Consider the following 24,822-nt stretch of genomic DNA (forward strand, 5'->3'; position numbering starts at 1 on the left):
TGTGTATTTGGGCACCATGTCTACTGACAAAGAAGCTGAGGAAAGGTTAGAATCCCATGTGCAAACGTCCACTACCAGAGGACAACATTCCTCGGTTCTTGGGTTCCTGGTACAGAGATTTCTATTGTCCTAAAGGTTCAGGGAATTGGATTTGGACATAAAGAAGGGGTCATTTTCCTATCTCAGCAACAGCTCTGTTGGCCACCATTTGCAAGAAAAGGCAGATGAGGGTCCAGGGGTGGCTAACTCCAAACATGGCAGTTTTCACCCACACCTGGTGGCACTGTGGGTAAGATGGATCATGGGGAGAGAGGGGTAAAGGCAGCACTGTCTTTTGGCCCAAGACCCAAGCTCCACAGGGCCTTAAATTTTGGCTGCTATTAAATAGCAAACTTGGCGGACAAGAAGGCAAGTCATTGCCACAAAAACTGACTTTGACCTTGAACCACAGAGTCCTACTGAGAATGGAAAAATTGCTCAGAACCCCAATGTGGCTGCCCACCTGGCTTTTCAGAACACCCACTGATAACCCCTTCCCACACCATGTCCGCCAAAGCCACCTTTGGCATTAGGTGAGGAAGCACATGGCTGCCCCATGGGTCACCACAGTTGGTTCCCCAAGCCCCAAACCAGGTATATCCTGCTTCCTCCTCTTCTGAAACCCCCTTCAGCCCCAATGTGATTGTGCCAACTTGCGTGAACATGGGTATCAAGCAGATCTTGAGTTTGAATTCAGCTGCCCCAAGGTACACAGCCTCTTCGATCAAAAAATGGAGGCAGGGGCCTCCCCAGTGGCACAGCAGTTGAGCGTTGGTTTGCGAAGCTGCCTGCAGCCTCTGCAGTGCCAGTTCGATCCCCGGCTGCTCCCCGGCCACCGAAGGAGGGTCCCACATGGCGCTCAGACCTCTCCTGCCGCCCGCTGCTCCCCTCAGCAGTGTACTTCCATCCTTCTGCCTGCTCTGCTCCCCGCTCTGGCTCTGGTGAATTCTCTCACCCTCCTGCGCTTCTGACTGTACCCGTGTGCTTGTATAAATAAATAAATAAATCTTTTTAAAAAAATGGAGGCAGTAATTCTTAGCAATAAAATAGAGGCAATAATTCTTACCTCCAGGAAAATTGTAAAGATTAAATGAGATATGACACTGGAAGCACCTGGGACACAACAGACAAATGTTTATTCTAAATGCCAGCCTCCCTCTGGTCCCTCTAAGTCATGCTGTTCATGGTTCAAGGGGATGAGCAGAACACATTCCCCCAAATGTTTCAGCGTTTCTTGACCCAGTACTGCTCCCTGGATCCTCTGAGCCCATAGGTGGGTCAGTGAACCCACTAGGGACCTCAGCGGATCCCCCCAAGCTTGTCTGGTGAAAGATTATGAACTAAGTCACAGCAGCAACCCAGGAAGACATGGTCCTACCCTGTCCAGGCAGCCCTGTCCAGTAAGACTCAGAGGTTCCAGCCTCTGCACACGGAAGCTGAGTCCCTTTCTATTAAGCATACATAACTTTCCTGATTAAATACAAAGCTCCTACCGACAGGTTTGCCTCTGGATGGCAAATTTGCCACCATTTAGGGTGAATCAAACATATTTACTTTTGAGATGTTAGGGGTTTGATAAAATCCATAATGCCTTTGGCCTCAAGCCCTCTTCCTATTAATTATTAAACCCTTGTGTGTTTCCAGGGTAATTGAATCCATGTTTCTAATTAGTTTACACTTAATTCATCAGAACAATTTTTAAAAGGCTGATGAATGTCCCAATAAGCCTCATGGGCAGTTTAATGAATCTTTATTTAAAAAGAAATTGGACACACACCAAACTGTTAACAGTGGTTACCTCCAGGGAGCAGGGCTGGGACAAAGGCCTGGGGAAGGGGGCACTTGCATTGTTTTATTCAGTACACTCCTGCGCTGCTTGGTATTTTAAAAATAACTTTCACTATTTTAAAGAAACTGCTTAAAAAGGAAAGTAGAATGAATTTTTAAAAAGGAAAGGAAATGAATGCAAAGGCAACCAAGGCAGTGAGAGAGCAACTCAGTGTGGGGGAGCCTGGTTCCTGGCTCTAGGGGAGCTGGTGTCTCTTCCCCCTTTAGCTACCTGGAAGCATCCTTGACCTCTTTTATGAGGGTGTGCTGGATTATCAGGTAACACATGGAATGCCTTTTGAGCCTTTGGCGTGTCCTTGCTTCTTTAAGATATGCAACAAGAGCCTCCCTAGTGGCACAAGGGGTTGTCTCAGCACTGTGAAGCTATCAGCAGCCACTGCAGCACGAGTTCGATTCTCTGGCTGGCCAGGGAGCAACCCACATGGCACAGCAGACCTCTCCTGTCTCACCCGCTGCTCCCCTCAGCAGTGTATTTTAGTAGCTCTGCCTGTTCTGCTCCTCACTCTGTCTCTGGTGAATCCTCCCACCCCCCACACCTCTGGCCTACACCCCAGTTCTTGTATGCATAAATAAATAAATATTTAAAAAAAAAAAAAAAAGGATGCAACAAGCCCCCTAGCCTGGCATATAGCTCCCCTGGCGACCTGGCCCAGCCAAGCTCCCCCCACTACCCTCCACCCACAGTGAGCCCACAGCCACCCTGCAAATAGCTTTCTCTCACGTTTGCCTGGATCTGTGCACACATCATTCTCGTGACTTGAACCCCCTCCACGCCCTCTCAGGTCTCCCTTCCCCAGAGAGCATTCATCCACTCACTCCCTAAATACTGATGAGCACCCACTGCAGGCCAGCCCTGAAGAGTAAAGAGAAGCAGCCCCTGGATGGCACATCAGGAGTCTTGTGGGAGAAGCAAGAATTCATCAGGACGAGCATAAATCAATCACACCTGCGCATGAAGGACAGACCATGGTCATCTGCATTGACACGGAGGGTCTGACCAGGCTGACGAGTGCAGGTGTCTCGGAGGACTCCCTGGGTGAGGAAGGAACCACTGAGTTGAGAGATGAAGAGTGGCTAAGCCATCTCTCAGCAAAGGGGCAGCTGGAGGAAGCCTCCCCGGACATTCCTGGCCCCCAGGTGAGCATCCACAAAGAAGTTCCTGAGGCCAGGCCAGACTCCAGGATTGCAGTGTATAGCATCCTGGACTCTCTACCTGCTTATTTATGTCTCGCTAAAGAAACTAAGTTTTGTGAAAGCAGAGGCTATTCTGTAAGCTGTGAACACTGGCATGCCTGGTGGCACTCTGTACATGTTGAGTACACACACGAGAGCGTGACAATAAATGAATGAACAAATGAATCTGGTGTGGTGTCTGACTTCCAACAGGTATTCAGTGCCATCATTGCACCTGTTCACTTTCCAGCAGGCTCCCTCTGTTTCAGCCCCACCGAAGAATGCTCCCTCCCCCCGACTCCCTCCAGTCAGCTTCTGCCCACCACAGCACGCTCTCAGGCACTCAGGGGAGAGGGCCCTCCTAGCACAACCTGTTGACACTCAGGCACACTTTTCAAGACTAACAGGCAGGTCTTATAGGGGCTTTTGCTGTAATGCATATTCATAAGGAGACGGTAAATCTGGCAAATTTGTGAATTTTTTACAACTTCCAAACAGGTGCCTAATACCAGTTGAGTGAAATCTGCAAACAGCTCCAAATGACTAAAACTGCATTCCACCTTAGGCTGATGACAGAATGTGTATTGCCAGTAATTGAGGGAACGCATTGTAGTGTTTCCCATAACTTGAGCCCAAATGTCTAAATTAAGGGATGCTTAGCTGTGCTTAACTGGCACCGTCATCACCAGCGCTCTCAAGACCCCCATCTACAGCAAGGCAGTTTATTAGCGGCGTCTCCATGGATTATGTGTGCTCGTGCTCCATTAGAAAACTTCATTCCACATTAAACCGCAATGCAATAGGAAGTGTGCCAGCACGGAAAGGCCATCTAATGGTGCAGAAGCAGAGATGTGGAGATTGTTTCAGTAATTCATCCAGGCAAGGCTGACAAGGCATTATCTGGAAGACTCTTTGTTCTTTTGTTGCTAATTTCCAAACTCCTACAGGCTCCCCGGCCTTCAGGACTAGCTCCTACTCCGGTTCCCCACCCTGATCCATTATGAGAAGAATCTGATCAGCTTCTATTGTAAATTTAATTTCAAGCAGCCAGACGCTGCCTTCTGGCACCCTGGGATGTTGCTACTTGTGAATAGCTCTAGATGAAATGTGAGACGCTTTCAAGAAGATGGCGATGAACTCCTGGTAGAGAAAGGGAGTCATTGGGAGATGAATGGCATCTGCATATAGAACAAGCTGTATGCGCTGCGCCTGCTGCCACCTCTTCATTACCCATGCCAGGTGCAACTGCCAGTGTACAGCATCCCTCAGCGGTCCCCATTTTGCAGAAGAGGAAACTGAGGCTCAGGTAGACTGACTCACCTTAGGCTTGACTGGGCCTCAGCACAGATGGCACTGGTGTGGGCGGCCATACTGTGTGCACTGGGTGACCAGCAGTGCCCCTGCCTCGAACCACTAGATGCCATAACCCTGCTCCGGTTGTGACAACCAGAACTGTCTCCAGACACTGTGTCTATATCCTGGGGGTCAAAGTCACCTTCAGTTGAGAATCAGTGTCCCATTTCATAGTTTATTATTTTTGATCTTTGTGTTTTTGTGTTCTAATTTTTCTGCAAATAGACATGTCATCACTTTATTTCTATCTCAACACAACTTAAACCAGTTCATACACATCATTTCACTTAATCCTCCCAACCAACCTCAGGAGGCAGAGACAATGTACCCATTTCACAAGAAGAATGCTGAGGGTGACAGTAAAATGGACTCAGCTGTGCCAAGACTAGGAAGGAGTCCACCGGCAAAGTGAATATTTCATCGCATGGATCTGCCACAATGAAATCGGGAGGAGTCCTGGCTCCCCACAAGGAGCTTGGAATCTAACACCCGGGAGCAAGCAGTTGGAGATGGTGAATTGAAAGGGGATTGGGGTGATGAGGTGACTCTTTGGCCTTTTGTGGGAATGTACCCCTAAAGTGAAAAGAGCAGAGTGCTGGAGAGAAAGGGGAAGAGGGGGCGTTCCCTTAAAAGGGCACAGAGGAGAATCGCAAGGCACACACCTGCCAAGTTCTAAACAGTAAACACATGATGCTCTGAGTGATGGGTGCAGAGAAACCTGCTGCAGGCATCCCGGTGGTCCTGCACCTCTGTCGGGTGGCCAGGGGACCAATGAAGGACCCCCACCCCATTCTTCATTCTGTCCTGCACACCCGCAGTTCCCTGAACTAAAAAGTCTAATGGGTGGACCCCAGGGGGCACATCAAGACAGGCCCCAAAGCCCTCAAAACAGTGTGTGCTCTAGGTCCTAAGCACAGAAGGGCAGGGAATGTGGGTCAATGCCTCCAGAGCACTTAGGGACCTGCAACACGTGCGTGCACACGGCCATCTGCGAGGTGGCTCAGGGTGATTTGTGCTTTTTTACATGAGGCTCAAGAGGTCAAACTTACACAGAGCATAGTGTTAACAAATGCAGAACCCAGCTGGATACACACCTAGGCCTGTGCCCACAGCACCCCTGCACCCTGCCATCTCACAGGAACTCACCCCAGGAGGTGGCAGCCCTGTTAGAGCAGCAAATACTCCGTGGTGCTGGGAGAATGCATTTGACTGGAGATGGGAATTCCCCACCTGTGACCTGTCTTGTTTTCTGCTTCTAAGTCTTGACACTGTGGAGTCATCCTCTCACCTTGTTCTTATTCCCACTCTGCAGTTCCTATACATCCAACCTTAACCCTGGGGACAATGCTTCGCTAGAACACCATGTACATCCATGGTACCTTCTCTCTTCATTGTTCTTGTTCAGGCTGCCACCCTCTCTGGCCTAGCCCCCCAGTCGCCAGGCTGACCTCCACTCCACTGCCTCTTCCACAATGCAGCCAGAATGTGCCCGAATCCTGTGCTGAAAACCTTTCCTAGAAGGACATCTTCCAAACACCTGCAGCTACCATCACACTTAATGGTAAAAGACTGAATGAATGGCTTATAATCAGGAACAAGGCAAGGGTGTCTATGCTCACCACTTCTATTCAATATTTTACTGGTTCTAGTGAAACTCAAAATAAAAACCATCTATGTTGAAAAGAACTACAACTGTTTTTATTCACAGATTAAAAAAAAAATCTATTAGAACAGTTAATAACCAGCTCAGCTAGGTAACAGAACACAAGAACACCATACAAAAATCAATTACATATCTATGTGTTAGCTGTGAATAAGGTAAAAAGTAATCCTATTCACAACAGCATCAAAAAGAATAAAAATCTGAAAAAGAACTCTCCAGATTAAGACGGAGAGTTGAGACAACATGTCCAATTCCCCTTAACCTGATAAACACCCCCCCCATTCTCATAGGAATAATCTAAATTGTACAAAAAAGAGAGAAGATGCGTGTCAACATGGGAAGGAGGGGGGGGAATACAAGTACTTCACACTGCAAACACGAAGGCAGTTCTATAAGACACAGTAAGTAAAAAACGATTAAAAGGTTAGATGAGATGTTGACAGAGAAATACAGCTCCCAATGTGTTGTGAAGAAGTAACTTCAGCCACCAATGGAATAAAAATCACCAGAAAAGGAAAGAAAACTTGCACTTGAAAATCAGTTATCACCAAAAAATGTGAGTGGAATAACCTTTCCTGCCAAAGAATAGAAGCTCTCAATCGAGGCTAAAGAATAAAATCTAGGGCCTCCCCGGTGGCGCAGCGGTTGAGCGATGGGCTGCGAAGCTGCCCGCATCCTCTGCAGCGCCGGTTCGATCCCGGCTGCTGGTGAGGGTCCCACATGATGCGCAGACCTCTCTTGCTGCACCTGCTGCTCCCCTCAGCAGTGTATTTCGTCAGTCTGCCTGTTCTGTTCCCCACTCTGGCTCTGATGAATCCTCTCACCCTCCCATGCTTCTGACTGTACCCAGTGCTCGTATAAATAAATAAATATTTTTAAAAAAGAATAATAATAAAATCTAACTACATCTCTTATACCAAAAGATAGACCTAAAACCATGACATAGAAATATTAAAAATAGAGGAATTATAAAAATTGGACCAAATAATATAAAAGAAAATGGGTGGCATAAAAGAAAATGGGTGGTAATATTAATATAAAAGTAGAATTTAAGGCAAATAAAACATTTGGGAGTAAAAACAACTTTTTTATTGAAAAAAATAGAAAATTCACTCTGAAGAGCTAATGTTTAAAAATACATGCTGAAGAGAATAGCATTAACATTTATAAAACAAAAACTTGGAAGTTAAAAGAGAAATTGACAAAACAGCAGTGAAAAATATGAAAACAACAAACTGCTTATGCTTGACAAACATTTGTACAAAAAATAATGAATTAAAACTGAAAAATATTAACATGAATTTTTTTCACCTTCAACCACAGAATATATGTTCTATTCAAATATAGAACATTTACAAAAACTGATCTTACACTGAAGAGAGTTAAATTCCCCAAAGTCAAAATTATTATCTGATCATAATACAATACAACTAGAAAAGATATGTTTAAGTATAAAAACGTTACTGGAAAATCTGAGTTAAAAGAAAACCTTAGCGTCAAGGAAGAAACAAAACTGCAATTAGAGATTCTTTCTAAAATAATGAGTATCCATCAAAATTTACAGGATATGGTCAAAGTTGTACTTAGGGAAAAATGTCTCTTCGTGTTTTTATGATCAAACAAGAAATAATGAAACTAATTCAATTCATGAAATCACCAAAAGAGCGACATTAGCCTAAGGTAAGAGGGAGGAAAGAATGAATAAAGATAAAAACAGAAATCAATGTTACATAATAGGAAAAGAATTAAATTCATAGCCCTAGAGTTGGAACTCTTAAAAGACCAATAATCTGGGCAAGCGTATAGTAAGAGACATTGAGTAAAAAGAATAAAATGCAAATGCACAGGAGCAGAAGTGAGCAAAGGGAGCTGACCCCAGCAACCGTGGAGCTAGAATATTGCATGGAAAGACAATTTACAATTCTAGGCTGACATCCTTGACAAGCCCTATAAAATGGATGATTTCCTAGATAAACACACATCTATAAACTGATTCCTGGATAAGAAGAAAACCTACTGAGCAGACTAAAAAACCATGTGAGCACAGAAAAAATTTCACAGACCCAAGGGCTCCCCCAAACACACACTTGCTGTCTCCCCTTTACCCCCAAAAGAGTGCCACTCCAAAACCTTAAAGGAGCACACACTGATGCCATCTGGACTGTCCTCTGGGGCCTTTTCATTTCCTAGTGGCCCCCCACCTGCGAGCAACTCGGGTTCCAAAGCACTGAGAAGCAGTGTGCGCTGTCCACCCCTTCCCCTTAGCTAAGCTTGCATGCCCTAGGCTGCTTCGGAAATGAATTGAAAAAGCAGATCAGGAAGGTGGTGGAGATGCATGCCCAGGTTGGGATGTCCAGGGAAGGTACAAACCCCGGAGCCAGGCACAAACCCCAGTTTGGCCAGGACGGCTGTGTCATGGTTAGGAACGCATCCGCAGCCTCCCCTGCCAGAATCACCTCTCAAGGTGATGACCTTTCCTGTCAGTGAAATCTCCCCCACCATGTGTCTTCTCCACCTCCTCCCCACAGTCAGGAAACTCAAGTGTCAGAAAACAGGTTAGGCCAATCTATGACAAGCCAACAGCCAGTATCATCCTCAATGGTGAAAAGCTGAAAGCAATTCCATTAAGATCTGGAACAAGACAAGGATGTCCACTCTCACCACTGCTTTTCAATATAATACTGGAAGTCCTAGCCAGAGCAATAAGACAAGAGAAAGACATACAAGGAATCCCAATAGGAAAAGAAGAAGTCAAACTATCACTATTTGCAGATGATATGATAATATACATAGAGAACCCCAAAAACTCCACAGAAAAACTAATTCAACTTATCAATCAATTCAGTAAAGTGGCAGGATACAAAATCAACACGCAAAAGTCAGTAGCCTTCCTATACACAAACAATAAATCTGAAGAAGAAGAAATCAAAAAAACCATCCCTTTTATTATCGAAACAAAAAAAATCAAATATTTGGGAATAAATCTAACAAAAGAGGTAAAGGACCTATACAAAGAAAACTATAAAACACTGTTAAAAGAAATAGAAGAAGACACAAAGAAATGGAGAGACATCCCCTGCTCATGGATTGGAAGAATAAACATTATTAAAATGGCCATCCTACCAAAAGCAATATACTGATTCAATGCTATTCCAATCAAAATTTCAATGTCATTCTTCAAAGAAATAGAACAATTATTGATGAAATTCATATGGAATCACCAAAAACCCCAAATAGCCAAAGCTCTACTGAAAAAAAAAATAAGGAAATGGAGGCATCACACTCCCAGACTTCAAACTATACTACAAAGCCATAATCATCAAAACTGCATGGTATTGGAACAAGAACAGACATACAGACCAATGGAATCGAATAGAAAATCCAGAAATAAACCCACAGATTTATGGTCAACTAATCTTTGACAAAGGAGCAAAGACTATGCATTGGAGCAAAGAAAGTTTGTTCAATAAATGGTGCTGGGAAAACTGGGTTGCTACATGCAAAAGAATGAAGCTTGACCACTACCTCACACCATACACAAAAATCAACTCAAAATGGATTAAAGAACTAGACATAAGACCTGAAACCATAAAATACATAGAAGGAAATATAGGTGAAACACTACATGATTTGCATATCAAAGACATCTTTACAGACACATCACCCAAAGCAGTGATAGTGAAGGCAAAGATAAACAGCTGGGACTACATCAAATTAAAGAGCTTCTGCACAGCAAAAGAGACAATAACAAAAGCAAAGAGAAACCCCACCAACTGGGAGAACATTTTTGCACCCAACACTAATGATAAAGGACTGATCACAAAAATCTGCAAAGAGCTGATGAGACTCAACAACAACAAAGAAAATAACCCAGTCAAAAAATGGGCAGAAGAGCTAAAAAGAAACTTCTCTGAAGAGGAAATGCAAATGGCCAACAGACATATGAAAAAATGTTCAACATCACTTGTAATCAGGGAAATGCAAATCAAAACTACCATGAGATACCATCTTACACCAGTGAGAATGGCACATATTAAAAAAACTAGCAACAACAAATGTTGGCGAGGGTGTGGAGAAAAAGGAACTCTCCTGCACTGTTGGTGGGAGTGCAAACTGGTCCAACCACTATGGAGAGCTGTGTGGAGATTTCTGGACCTACTAAACATAGAGCTTCCATATGATCCAGCAATTCCACTCCTAGGTATTTACCCAAAGGACACAGAAACATCAATTCCAAAGAACACCTGCACCCCTATGTTTATAGCAGCACTATTTACAATAGCTAAGCTTTGGAAACAGCCCCAATGCCCAAAAATAGATGACTGGATCAAGAAGATGTGGTACATATACACCATGGAATATTACTCAGCATTCAAAAAAGATAAACACATGCAATTTGCAGCAACATGGATGGCGCTGGAAGGGATCATGCTCAGCGAAATAAGCCAAAAAGAAAAAGAAAAATACCGGATGGTCTCACTCATAGCAGGGATCTAGAAAACTTAAATAAGGATCAGGAAAATGAATAACTATAAGAAAGTGAAAATCAAAATCAACAAAAACTATGAACCAGAGACACATTTTGGGGGGTGGGGGCCAGGAGGGGAGGGATTGGGGTCAGAATGGGGCATGTGCAGTTGTATGGGGGAATATAAAAATAAAATTTATTATTTAAAAATAAATAAATAAATAAATAAATATAAAAAAAAAAAAAGAAAAGAAAAGAAAACAGGTTAGGCCACACACATGTGAAGCTTATTTCAAGAGCAAGGAAAACTGGAAGAGCTCCAGTGGGTAGAATTGGAGAGTTTGCCTCTAGCTGTTCACACCCCAACCAAGCACCCTATTGAGCTAATTCGACTTTCTTTCAACATTCATCAAAAGTCTACGTGGATGCCCCACAGCTGGTAACCCCTGATCCCATCTGCTGGTGAGGACTCTTTCCTTCCTGACCTCATCCAGGCTCATGGTTTTAAGCACTCTCTAGTCCCAGTCTCCAATTTTTCACCTCTAGCTCAATGTCCTTGAACGCTAATCACATATTCACGTGCATGCCTGTCTCCCCCATCAGTTTGTAACCCCACAAAGGCAATGGCTTTGTTTGGCTCACTGCTGTAGGTCCAGCACCCAGGTCAGTCTGGAACACCCCGGGTGCTCATGGAGTGTTTATGGAATGAATGGGTGAAGAGGACTCCAGTCCTTTCCCCAAATTTCACTGAACACCTACCATGTGCCAAATTCTGTTGAATGCCAAAGGAAGAGAGATAAGCCCAGTCTTGACTAGGAGGCATGACTGGTCGGGGGACCCCAGATGTTCCCAATGGGCTCCAGGCTTAGCAGCCCCACCTCTGCACTGCCCTTAGTGGGCGGGGGTCGGAAGAAGAGAGAGTGGCCGGCGTTGTTTGGGACTCTGCTCTAGGAGTGTGGAGCCAAGGGCTCAGAGGCACCTGGAACAAAACCTTGAGGTAAAGCACTGGGCAGGGAACCTTGAAATAGTGCACCACTAGTTAGCACCTCAGATTCCCTGGGGTTGGCAAACCTTTAGCTCTTTCACTTCCTGGGGAGTCCAGGAAGTGGGCAGGACCAGGACAAGGATTGAAATGGAGCACAGCAGACCACTGGGTCAACAAAACTTGGGGATCCAAGACTGAAGCCTTGATCTTTGCCCCAGAGGGGTCTGCCCTTTCTGCAGAGGTGGAGGCTTCCCTCGTGATGTGATGTGACATGATGATGGGATGTGAACCCTCCCCCTTGGGAAGCAGTTCAGGGATACAGGAAAATAGCCTCCATCCCTACTATTTTCTCTTCCACCAACAGGGATGGGATTTGAGAGTGTGGGAACTTCCTCAAATTACCAATTCTACACCAACAGCCAAGGCCACACCGATGCAAGCCAGGCAATCCTAGCCAAGTTCAACAGTCCCCCTTAGCCACAGGGGAGACGTACGTCTGAAACCACAGAGACTTTTGGAAGCCCACATGTACTGTTTCTTCCCAGGAACACAAACCCATGGTAAAGTTTAATTTATAAGTTAGGCACAGCAAGAGACTAACAGCAACAATAAATTACAATTATAACAAATCCTGTAATAAAAGTCATTATGAATGTCCTCTCCCTTGCTATCAAAATATCTCATGGTACAAAATATTATCAGACCAGACTTGCAAAAAGCAAAACTGCAGAGAAGGGGTCTACTCTATTGAATCGAGTTCAGGGTGCAAGACATAGCAACACATACTTGGTTTCAGAGGGAAAAAAATATATTGCTATGGATGCAAAGAACATCCACCAAGGTGTACACATTCACACACATATGACTGTAAAATCAGTTTCCATAGAAAGACTATAATCTTGCAAGTCTTCTAGTGAGACCTCTTCACCAATCCTGCCCCTTGGGTACTTCTTTGCAGGAGAAAGCATCTCCTGTATAGAAAGGGGTTGGGGAATATAAAGACAGTGGAGGAGCTGTCCTCGTCCCCTGACCTCCCGAAAACAGAGTCTCTGCTGATGACTGAACCTTTCACCCAAGTGGGTTCTTCCCCTCAGGGAGCATGGCTCAAGACCCCACTGTTTGTCATGGAGAGCTAAGGGAAGAGGGAGGCGGGAGGTACCTGGTTCGCAGGTTCTCTGGCTGGGGCGGGCCATCAAACACCGACAGAACGTCAAAGTCCTCTTCCAGGGCAAAGGACTGGAACACGAGCTGGATCCTGTGCTGGTCCTCTGCCATGATGGTCCACGTGCAGTTGGCATAATTGGGGTAGCCATACGGGAACCCTGGGCTCTCCACTGTCCCATTGGGACCCTGTAGTTGGAACGTGCAGTTCTGGCCTGGGAGAGAGAAAGGGAGCAGTTAAGTGCAACCAGAGAACTCGCAGGAGCTTCCAGAGTGACAGGAGCAATGTGCTGGAGATCATGAGCCCAGTTTTCCTAGGACAGCCCACAGGTCAGCCCTGCTTACACAGAGAAGTCTGGTGACTGGCACAGACCATGAGGTGGCCCACGGGTGCCCCGTCCAGGTGATGCCAGTGCCTCATGATCTCAGGCCGCTCGAGGTTCAGAGAGTTTGAAACGAAAGTCCACTAGGCCAGGCCGTGCTCAGGCTTCCCTGCACAGTGAATGCCAGAGCATGGCTCCAAGGCCTCCCCACTGTCTGCAGCCTTCAGGCTCACTCCCGGCCTCTCCCCTTCAGGGAAATAAAAGCCATCCGTGGGGATTCCCTTGTCACCCCATTTCCAAACCTATCAATCTGCCCCACACTATCTTCCTTCCTGCTACAGAGGAACAGCCCTCCTCTGACCTCAGCACCAGGCTTCCCCGTGCCCTCTGAACCCCACCCTCCCTAGTCTTCTAGAGCTGTCCGTGCTTCTCTCATATATGTTAAACTCGGTCAGTTGCTCCTCTCCACTGGAAACTTTCCTTTAGAGTGTGCCCAAACTCTGTTTCTAAGAAAACAATTCCCGCTCCCCCCATCTCCCTCCAGCCTTGTTTCTCTCTCTCTCTTGCCAAACTTGTAGAAAACACAATCTGTCCATCCTCTCTGTCTCCATCTCCTTCCCGCTCACTCTCCAGCCCTGGGAGCTCTGCCTCCTGGTCCAACTGATCGACCCAGATGGGTTTACTCAGGTCACCGGTGGGTCCAGAAGGTTCTTTCCAGTCTCCCTCTAACAGGCCCCTCTGACATCTGCCTGCCCAGGACACTCCCCTGGGCAGAGCATGTTGGCATCACTGTGCCCACAGAGTGCCCCGGTGCTGGGCTGAAATGTGGGCTCTGCTCCATGCACCTGGGCAGGTGGTCTCGCTGGATACCTGGTGACACCAGGTCACTGCCGCTCACTCAGGGACCACACTTGCTGCAGTGTGTCCTCAGGCTTCCCTCTGCCCGACCACCCGCTCCATCCCTCTCACCGCCCCCTCCCACTGCTCAGTGTCCCGCCACGGCCCATCTTCTCCAGGCTTGAGGTCTGTGCACTTGCGCACTGGTGACTCCAACCTCCCAGTCCAGGCCAGGTCAGAGCCCCTCTGGGCTCCAGATCTGACCTCTCCTTTGAGGTGCCCACCCACGCTGTCCTGACACCTTCTCCACCGCCAGCCTATCACCCTGTCTCCATGTCCACCTCCTCCCTCTCCACAGCATTCTCTCCCTTGGATAGCCATAATAACCGAACTGATGAACGGCCTTTCCCCAGGTCTCTGCCAACACTGCAGCTGGAAGCGTGTTTTCAAACAGAAATCTGATCGGGTCCTCTCCCCTTCCTCCTCCTATACCAAAGTTGCAAAGGCTCCTCATTGCTCTTCAACAAGGAGAAGGCACTTGTAGACATAGGAAGGCTGCTGCATGGCTGGGCGTGGCCCTTAGTGACCTCCCAGCTTCTGCTACCAGTTTTCCAAATCACACTTCCTTCTCAGACTTCTGGAGCTGCCAAACTCTTACTGCACAGCCACGAGACCTTTGCACATGCTGTTCTCTCTACTTAGAACACTCTCCCCTCCTTCCTGGCTTATTTACCTTTCAGATCTCAGTTAAGCATCCTTCCTTGACATAACCTCTCCTTGGTGGTGCTTATCAGAGAAGTAAGTTCCATGATTCCGTGTAATTAGTTCATAAGTACCTGTCTTCTTGCCAGGTTGTTAGCTCCATGAAAAGATAGATCATATGTGAGTTTTCTTATCTTTGAATATATACCCAAAGTTCATTTCAAAGCACACGGTAAGTTCTTCATGACAATACATTGCTTGTATTTAGTGAGGCTATTTGGTTAGATGCTCTTCTAAGAACTTTACATATATTGACTTGCTTAAGCCTCACAAAAGTCCTACAAGGTAGATATTAGTAATATCACTCTCCATTTTACAGATGAACTAAAGCAAAGAGGAACTGAGGAATGGGCCCCAAGTCATACCATGACTCACAGATGGTATTGAAATGATAAGCATTTCACTCCAGATCCATCTTCTTAACTATGGTGCTGATGAATTAACTCACCACTAGTTTCTTTTAAAGTCCACTTTAGGGAATAATTGACAAAGGCAGTTTATCTCTACACTGACTTTAATATTGAGAAATATCTTCATACAAAGGATCCCATTACAGGAGAAAAAAAGTGAAGGTCTTCTGAATCAATGCTAAATAGGCATTTAATAAAATTAGACACATAACCCTGATTAAAATAAGCAGGTGGGACTAGGAAAAAGAATATTTCCTCACCATGATAAAGCATCCACTCTAGAATAATATTCTCCATCCTACTTATGGTGAAACACCTGATTAAGATCAGGAACAAGATAGAGATGCTACTAACACCTCTGGGATTTCACGCCTTATTGGAAGAGCTAACCCATGTGGCACAAGAAAGGGAAATGAGAAAGAAGCAAGGAAAACTATGGTTTGCAGATGATATATTAATATACCCTGGAAGCCCAGGAGAATCAATTATAAAGCTATTAGGACTAATAAGAAATTTCATTAAAATAGCCAAATGCAAAATAAATATACAGTATCAGTAGCATTTCCGTATGCTGGTGACAGAGGCAAGTATCAAGAAAAAAGGTCTTGTTTATGATAACTACAAAATGCATATAATAAATAGAAATGAACTTAATAAGACACAGATAGGCACGGTCTGAAAATAACTTTTCGAGAGGGATACAAAATTTGAATAATTGGAGAGACATAATATAATCTGGAGTGGAAAAACTAACTACTGGAAGGTTAATTTACAACATTAACCTTCTGAAAAGTTATTGAAAAGTTAATTTATAAGCTTAATGCAATTCTGATCAAAAGCTCAATGACCTGTTTTAAATTTAGTAAAATGATACTAAGTTTAACTGGAAAAATAAGCACAGTCATGGACAATGTGCTTTTTTTTTTTTTTTTTTAAGGAAGTGAATGGACTGGTCTCAGCCCGCAAGATTCCAAATAATAATTATGAATAATAATTATGAAAATAGTGTGGAGATGTCCCAGAGTGGACAGGCAGGACAGGAAACGGTATGGCGAGAACAGCCTTAACACACAAAAACTGGAGAGACATCTGAACAACATGTTATAATCAAAGAGAGAAGGAAAATATCTCTGTTGTTGGGTCAACTAATTAACTGTTTGGGGAAAGAACTGAGTTATCTTCCCAAATCACCATATACCAAAATAAATCCCAGATGGAGTAGATTGGGAAGTTAAAAAAAAAAAAATCAAACCAAAAGGTAATTAGAGGGAAATATAAGCAAATAATGATCTAAGTGTAATTTTCTGAACATTAAATCTATGGCAGCTACTACAGGTTAATCATTTTATATAAGAAGTAGGTGTATGTCTGGAATAAAAACAAAATCAAAAGGTGTTAGGTAGAAAAGTAACATTAATATAGAAAGGAGTGTTACTGATAGGAAAACAACAAACATTACCATTGAAAAATTGGACAGCATCTTGAAAAATTTCACTAAAGAAGACACAAGAGGCCCTGAGAACAGAAAATTATTCAACCACAGCAACAATGAAGTACAGCTTCTCTCCACAACTTTCACAGGAGCCTCCTAGTGCACTTCCCTGGACTTCCTCTCACTGGTGCTGGCACCAGATCTACTCAGGCACATGTCTTTAAACCCTGCCTGGCCATGTCACTCATTTGTTCGTTCATTCATTCATTCATTCATTCATTCGTTTTCCAGGTCAGACTCCATGATGGACCAAGGGGCTCTGACCACAGACTAGACATGAGCAAATCCATCCGCCTGAAGGGACCATGCTAAGGGGGGCACAGTGACTCCAGAGTCCAGACCCTCAAGGCCACACCTGAAGGGCCACCCTCGTCTGTGTACTGGATGAGCACTGACGCCAACATTCCCCACCAAACCCAGCTCCTCAGCATCAACTCAGCTGCTGCTCAGCTCAGAACTGCACAGGTCTGCAGCGCCTGATTCAAAATCAGGGTGCGAGCAGCGTCTCCTCCTGTGCAGAAAGAGGTGAAGGGGCCCCTGGGAACACTTTCCATTCAGAGGGACAAGGCAGATAGGGGGTGGAGCGGGCAGGCAGATGGTGAGGGGGAACCAGAGGGCAAAGGTGACTCAATGTGTTGAGCACATAGAGAAGCTAAGCTGAGGGTCATGGATGAGGTCACTCAGTTTGGTACCTAAGGGATCCCTCTGGAACCAAGAAAGCTGAGAACAGAAGCTTTGTCCTGGTTCCTGCTGCATCCCCAGTGCCTAGAATTCAATAATATTCACTGAATGGACACATGAATCATAGCAAAGTCAGGGAGCGGATGGCGAGGTGGACAGAGGCCAGATTGTAATAAGTAAAGGCAAAATTGGCTGATGAGAAGGTGGAGGCCTTGTAGTTTAAAGAATAATTTTATATCTGCTCCTCATTTTAGAAAATACAGGCATAAATAAAGAGGAAACAGTATAATCTCACCTGCCTTCCAGAGCCAACCACTATTATTATGTTCATTAATTCTCTCTAGATTACTCCACGCATATTTCACATTGTTGTGGCAATACTGTATATATAATTTTGTGTGTTCCTTTCTCAGAAACCTGTTGGTAAGTCTTAAATTACAAAAGGCAATGCGCATGCACTTACCACAGGCAGAGATATGCAGATGTGCAACACAAAAATAGATAAAGCTGTCTCAAGTCTCTCTCCCTTCCATCCAATCCCAAGTCACCAAAGGGAATGGGCAGGTACATGTGCCTCTCCAACCTTCTCCCTCTCATGCAAACAAATAGGTAACATTCCCAGAGAATTTTTATTGTTATGATTTTGCCTTAAAAATAAGATGGTAGTTTAGTTCATTTCTCTCCAACCTGCTTTCTCACTTAACAATGCATCAGGGACACCTTCCAGGTCAGTAGATACATATCTAACTTATTTTTTATATAAATGTGTAATATTCCATGGCGTGGATGTGTCTCAATTTATTCAACCACTCCCCCGTGGATGGCCATTCAGGTCATTTCTCAGTTTTCTTTTGCAACAATTCAGCAAACATTATAACATGAGCTTTTCCCCAAGATATTGAATCTGTTCATAAACAGCATTTTAAATGGAAACACTGCATCCCAGGTTGTGGTTATACTAGAATTTACTCAACCATTCTCCTATTGTCAAACATTTAAATTGTTTCTGGATATAGAGATAGTTTTTTTTTTTTTAACACTAAACCTACACACTTTGTGTCTGGTAACAGAACGGTGGTCAGTGTGGTGGAAAATGCTTTTCCACAGCCAGAACCCCAAAACAAGCATCCATTTATGGGGTATTGCATCCAGCTCAATGTCGGGGTAGGGGTAAGAAGTGGGGCACGGGATAGTCCCTATTGTGGAGGCACTGTGGGAGATGATGAGGAAGGGCTAGAAGCCTGGCTCGTGTGGACATTTCCTTGAAATCAAATGTATGTTAGGGAAGAGAGAAAGTTATAACCAGAGCAGCCACTCCAGACCCAAGCACCAACAGGGTAGGGGTGTGAGGAGGGTTAACTACCCTCTAAGCCCATGAAAATGCCGAGTTTCTTCCAAGCAAAAGGCTACCTGTTCTTCACGCCCAGGGCCTCACCTGCTGTCTGTCAGACAGGCTGTTGTTGCTCCCCACTCTCCTGAGAGCACTTTGCATTTCTTTCCCAATACCTGAGGGTGCTCTGCCTTCTCTCATCTTGCCTTCAGCCTCTAGCCCAATAGCTACCAAGCCTGTCCAGGACACATTTCAGGGCCTAGAACAATCCAGAACTAGACTCTGAGGCATTGTTGACACATTTGTTCTAGTATGATTTCCTTAGGACAGACTCCCCAAAATGCAGGTCCCTACAACAAAGGATCTGAACACTGGAAGCTCTAGCTCTGGGGCACCCAGTGCTCCCCGGAATATGTGCCCGTGGCAGGTTGGCAGCCCCAGGAGGAAGCGCCTCTCCCGGCTCACTGCATTCATCTCACTGAAAGGTTTGCCTACTTGACAAGTACAAAATACTGTCATTTATAAACTTTTCCTAATAATTTTACTTCCTCCTTTTGCGAACTTCCTGATGAAATCTTTGGCTCGTTTTTTTTCTGGGTGTTTATTTTTTTCCTAGTGATCTATATCCTCTCTGAGGCCGACATGCTATCGATACATACAAGTTTAGGAGTTATTTTGGCCTTTTAATTTTACTGTTTGACATACTGAGGTTTCCAAACTTTGTGTACTTAAATCTTCTGTATGTTCCTACTATTTTTCTTAACAATTTGTACTCTTTACGGACTCAGAATTTTAATCTTTTGTCATAGTTGTTGCAAATACTGTTTCTACCTGGGTGTGCGCTTTTATCTTTAGATTTTTCAGGTAGATTAAAATGTTCAGTCTTCACAGGCAGTCACATGTACCTCGTTTTCTTAGCAGTATCTTTCTTTTTTTGAGAAGTCAGTAAGACTTCTCTCTGGCGTCCCACCTCACTTAACATAAAAGCCAAAGTTCTAGCTGAGGGCCTCCCCAGTGGCGCAGAGGTTGAGCGCTGGGCTGCGAAGCTGCCCGCAGCCTCTGCAGCGCCGGTTCGATCCCCGGCTGCTCCCCGGCCACTGGAGAGGATCCCACATAGCGCGCAGACCTCTCCTTCCACCCGCTGCTCCCCTCAGCAGTGTACTTCGGTCCTTCTGCCTGCTCTGCTCCCCACCCTGGCTCTGGTGAATTCTCTCACCTTCTGCGCTTCTGACTGTACCCAGTGCATGTATAAATAAAAAAATAAAAATAAAAACAAAGTTCTAGCTGAGCCTGAAAAGCCCAATATGAGTGGACCCCTGCCCTCTCCCCTCATCCCTGTGACCAGCCACAATGCCTCCTCCAGGTCCCTAAAGCCATCAAAGGCCCACCTCCAGAACTTGCATTTGCTGGACCTCCAGTCCAGAAAGCTCTTCCCCCAGTAATTGTGTGTCCAACCCCTCACTTCCTTCAGTCTCCAAATATCCCCTCCTCAGACTCATCCAGACCTCCCTCCTCTCAAACCAGGAACTCAGACCCCTGCTCCATGGATCTCCAGCTCTTACCTCCCGACATGTTGTGGTGGCACCAGGCACAGGGCGAGAAGGTAGGCTTGCAGGGAGGCTGGGCATGTGGGGGCAGACGATCTCCCAGTCCCTGTGATCTCCATCATGTCGCCATCTCTCCCCCAGGTGTCTGCACTAAGAGGCACACATGCCCCGTGCTCACCGGCTCCTGGCCCAGGTGACCATAATTACAGGCACACACACCCTGTGCTCACGCTCCTCAGCCCCGGGTGTCTGTGCGTGCCCCGTGCTCGCACTCCCAAGCACTTTTTTGCACCAACACAATATCACGGGTCGGCAATGAAACCCAGGAGGAAAGCAAGACTGTGGGTGGTGGCTGTAGAGGCTATAGCATTGGGAAGGAGGAAAAACGCCTGACTTACTCCACTTCCCTACACATGCCCCTCGCCCCTCCCCCCCCATGAGAGCAGGGGTACAGCTCTACTCTCCGCTAGCTCCGGCTCCCAGGCCTGTACCTGGAGAATGGCAGAAGCTTGCATGAGAGCTGCGGTTTAAATGAATTCATGGACAGTCAAGACCCACCCAGCTGGCTCTGCTTGAAATGTTCTCTCTAGCTAACCAGCCAACTCCAGGATCTTTAAGACTGGTTGGCCGCCTCCAGAAAGCCTTCCTGGACCAGCCCTGGAGACAAGAACAAGCCTCTTCCTTGGCTTGCTATGAATGTCGTGACCTCCACTGTGGCCCTGTATATCTTTAGCAGCCTCTCTACCAATCTCAATTCCTTGAGATTTTACTTACACTTTTATCTCCAGTACCTCACTCAGTGCTTGCCCATGCGGTGCATATTTTTGCAATAAATGGATGAGCAAAAGGAACGAATCTTTTCATAAAGCTCAGTGTAGGGGCCGGAAGGCCACAGTGCAGGTTTCTATGACTGGAGCAGATGGGGTAAAGGAGGAGTGAGTTCTGGGAGCCCTCGGTAGCTTTTTTCAGGGTTTTATTGGGATTTTACCAGGTATAATGGCAGGCAGGTGTGCTGGCAGGCCTCCAGTCCCCCAGCAAGTCTTCACTTTTTCTGGGCTCTCTGGCGTTCTCTCGTGGTCTCTGCCTCTTTTGCTCTGCTGTTCCTCTGGCATCCCCGTGGCGCTGCCCTTATGAGCCCAGACTCTCAGCCCAGGTGTATCCACCTACATAGGGCCACACCCTGCTCCAGGTGCCCGCCATCAGGCATGCATTTAGGACCACAGGGTTCCATCATCAATCCTAATGGCAGGAGGGCAGAAAAGCCTGATAACCATTTATTTACCCTACACGCAGGTAACATCCACAAGTTTCATAAGTCTGTGTGTTTATGGTTTATTCTGGAAATGGCTTAATGAAAACGTTAAAGACTTGGGTTTTGGAAACAAAAAGCCTTGGGTTCAAATTTCAATGCTGTGACTGAATACTTTGTGTTATTTTGTGTAAATCTTTTAAACCTTAGTTTCAACATCTTTAAAGTTAATGCTCACTTCTAAGACGGTTGTGCAGATTAATGTGATATTATTATCTGGCAAATTGCTAAACGTTGAGTACAGTATCTGACATAACTAAAATGATCGATAAATACCAGTTAATCTTTCAGTAAAGATTTGTACTTTATATAGTTCCAGTCATATCTTGCTAAGGTTATTCCCAACATTTTATGCACTTTTTGTTGCTCTAGTGAATGTCATTTTTCCCATTATTTTTTTCTAGCTGTTTATTGCAGTTATACAGAAAACCTATTGATTTTTATATATTCATCTTGCAACCAACTGGGTTTCTAAACTCTTATTAATTCTAAAGATTTCTCAGTTGATTCCCTTGGGTGTTTTAGGTACACAATCATGTTGTCCACAAATAATGATAATTTTGAGGAGATAACTCTTTTGAGAAGTTTGGCAGGAAAATTCAATTCAATCCTGCAAATATTTATTGACTGATAAGGTCAATTTTGGACAAATCTAGCTGGAGATGCCAGTGGGACATCCAGATGGAGATGGCCAGAAGGCAATTAGGGTGGAGACTGGAATTTAGGAGCGTACTCCGGGCAGGTGACAGGGATTTGTCAACGTCATGCAATTAATGAAGCTGACCTAAAGGAAACACAGAGGAGAGCTGCAGATGTGGGTTAATCATCACGCCCACTGACGTCTCACCTGCCACACGGAGAGCCTTCTGCACCTCGAGACTATGATAGGGTCTGACCGTCTCTATGCACGCCTTCTGGCAGCGGCGCCTTATCCAGACAGATGGGAGAAGCAGGAATCTGATAATCTCTTCATTCCTCTGCAATTAGCCCTTAGAAGCAGACCAGAGGCCAAGGTCGCAGAGACGCTGGCACCAAGGCTCATCTCAGCCCCTCTCCCCTGCACATGGTGCTTCAATCTCACCAAACAGCGTGTCAGCTCCCAACAGCCCTTTCAGGCATTTACAATACGATGCTTGATTCCTTTTCTGGAGTGCCCTTCCGCTGCCTCGTAAACCCTATACACAGTGCCAGAGTCACACAACACCTCCTCCGAGAAGGCTTCCCTGGTTTCGTTCTCTCTCTCTCTCTCTCTCTCTCTCTCTCTCTCTCTCTCTCACCCCTTTTCGCTCACAACAACAGCCATACAAATTACCTGCCACTCTTCCTTAAAAATCCTCCAATGGCTCCTCTGGGAAAAACCCCAGATCTGAAATTTGGTGCACCCCAGCCCACCCCTCCCCTATCCCAGGCTCCCCTTCTTGCCACCCTTGCCCTTAAACAATACTCCAGCTGTAGCGGCAGGATGGGACAGAGCAGGATTTCTATGATTCGAGCAGACAGGTGAAGGAGGAGTCCTAGGAGCCTTCAGTGGCTTTTTCAGGCTTTTATTGGGATTTACCAGGTACATGGCAGGCAGGGATGCCAGGGGGCCGGGGGCCGGGAGGCTGGCAGGCCACCCAGCCCCCAGCAAATCTTCACTTTTTCTGGGCTCTCTCGCTTCTGGTTCTTCTGGTGATTCTGCTCCTTTTGCTCTGCTGTTCCACTCTGCTCTTTTGCTGGCGTCCCTGTGACACTGCCCTTATAAGCCCAGTCTCAGCCCAGGTGTCCCACTTGCATATGCCCACACCCTACTCTAGGTGTCCGCCATCAGGCATGCATTCAGACCACATATCCATCATCAATCCGAATGGTGGGAGGGCAGAAAAGCCTGATACTTTTACTTACCCTACACCAGCCCAAGCCAAACTCCATCCAGCTCTTAATGCTCCACACTCATGTGCTCACTCTGAGTCTCCAAACTTGCTGTTCCCTCTGACTGAGGCTTCCTTTCCCCATCTCCAAGACTCACCAACTCTATTCCTCTTCAGGTCCTAGTTCAAACCTCACTGCCCTTGGGAGGCTTGACCCACCACAAAGCTAAGGAGAATGAAGGTGTACTGTGCTCACCCCAGCACGCGCCCAAGCACACACCCTGCTGTGAGTCCACAGAGAGCCCCAAGTTTCCAGCATCATGCACAACGTGTGTCAGGCAATCTTCAGCATCTGTGTTCCCTGACAGGTGTGATTCCATGGGGCAGAGGCCATGCTCTGTCACATTCACACCATCCCCAGCACCCAGCATGTTGCCCAGACAACAGGTGCCCAGCAGAGAGTTGGAGAGTGGCTGCACCCCTATTTGGTGTGCATCCTACTGAACTGCAGACCCCGAGCTACTCCAGAGTCATAGTCCCCTCCATGATCCAGTGCCAAGGCCAAGGCTGGCAGACACTGCAGATGTGCATTAAGTGATGGGTGAGAGAATTATCACAGTTGTTTCTAATGAACTTGTGCATTGATTTTTTTTTTTCACTAGAGGTCTTCACAATCAGAAAAATGTCCCTTAACGTGCTATAGTCTTGTCCAGGGCTTCTCAGCCTCGACACTATTGACATTTTAGTGGATAATTCTTTGTTGTTGGGCTGTCCTGTGCACATAGGCCATTTAGCAGCATCCTGGGCCTCTACCCAATGAATGCCAAGTAACACCTCCCAATCGTAGTGATCAGAATGTCTAAACACAGTTCTGAGAATCCCAAAGTGGGAAAAATCTCTCCTAGGTGAAAATTATTGGTCTACTTCTTAACCATTTTGGAGTTCCTAATGAAAGCTACAAAAAAAAAAAATCTCTAGAATAATATATTGGGTTGTCGGAAAAGTCAGGACATATTTTTTCTGTTTTTCAATGAAAAAATATGTCTTGACTTTTCTAACAACCCAATACATGGAGCTCTAGTCTCTCACCTTTTCATTCATTTCAGGGGATTCACAGATCAAAAAAGCCTATCCAGGGACCTCCTAGGCCAGAGGCTTTTCATGTCTGCTGGGTCATGGCCCCCTCAGAGAGCCTCCAATGTTTTAAATGCATAAAGCAAAAATACACAGAATTACAAAGGAAACGAATTATATTGATGCTAGTTTTCCAAATATTTTGAAAATTTGTTACCTAGGTACTTCTTTACTAAAGCATATCTAATAAGATCTAGCAATGGGCCTGATAAATACGGTAGTTGGATGCATAGATGCTATTTCTAGACAGCTGCAACAACTGTAATGGATCATGCAGGGCAGTGGGGAGAGAAGATTGTGGATTGTGGCCCATGCCCTCGAGGACTTCACAGTGGAGTGCAAGGACAGACTGACAGAGCCCATCTTACTGCATCTCCACTTGACAAGTGGTTCCGGAGACTCTGCTGGATCCCAGGGAAACAGAGAGAACACACACAAACTGTTGTTTTCATACAGG

The 24,822-nt window shown here is 45.6% G+C and overlaps 1 protein-coding gene across 1 annotated transcript in view; it reads right to left on the bottom strand.

Moving 5' to 3' along the window:
• Nucleotides 1-24,822, bottom strand: part of CSMD2 (CUB and Sushi multiple domains 2) — a 512,752-nt gene that overhangs the window by 440,440 nt on the left and 47,490 nt on the right. Inside the window, exon 2 of the mRNA XM_037499127.1 lies at nt 12,689-12,905. Coding sequence (XP_037355024.1) covers nt 12,689-12,905 — 217 coding nt within the window. The remainder of the gene's footprint in view (nt 1-12,688; nt 12,906-24,822) is intronic.

This window comes from Talpa occidentalis, unplaced genomic scaffold, assembly GCF_014898055.3.
Source record: "Talpa occidentalis isolate TD23 unplaced genomic scaffold, MPIMG_talOcc4v2.1 talOcc4.9, whole genome shotgun sequence".
NCBI classification, from domain to species: domain Eukaryota; kingdom Metazoa; phylum Chordata; class Mammalia; order Eulipotyphla; family Talpidae; genus Talpa; species Talpa occidentalis.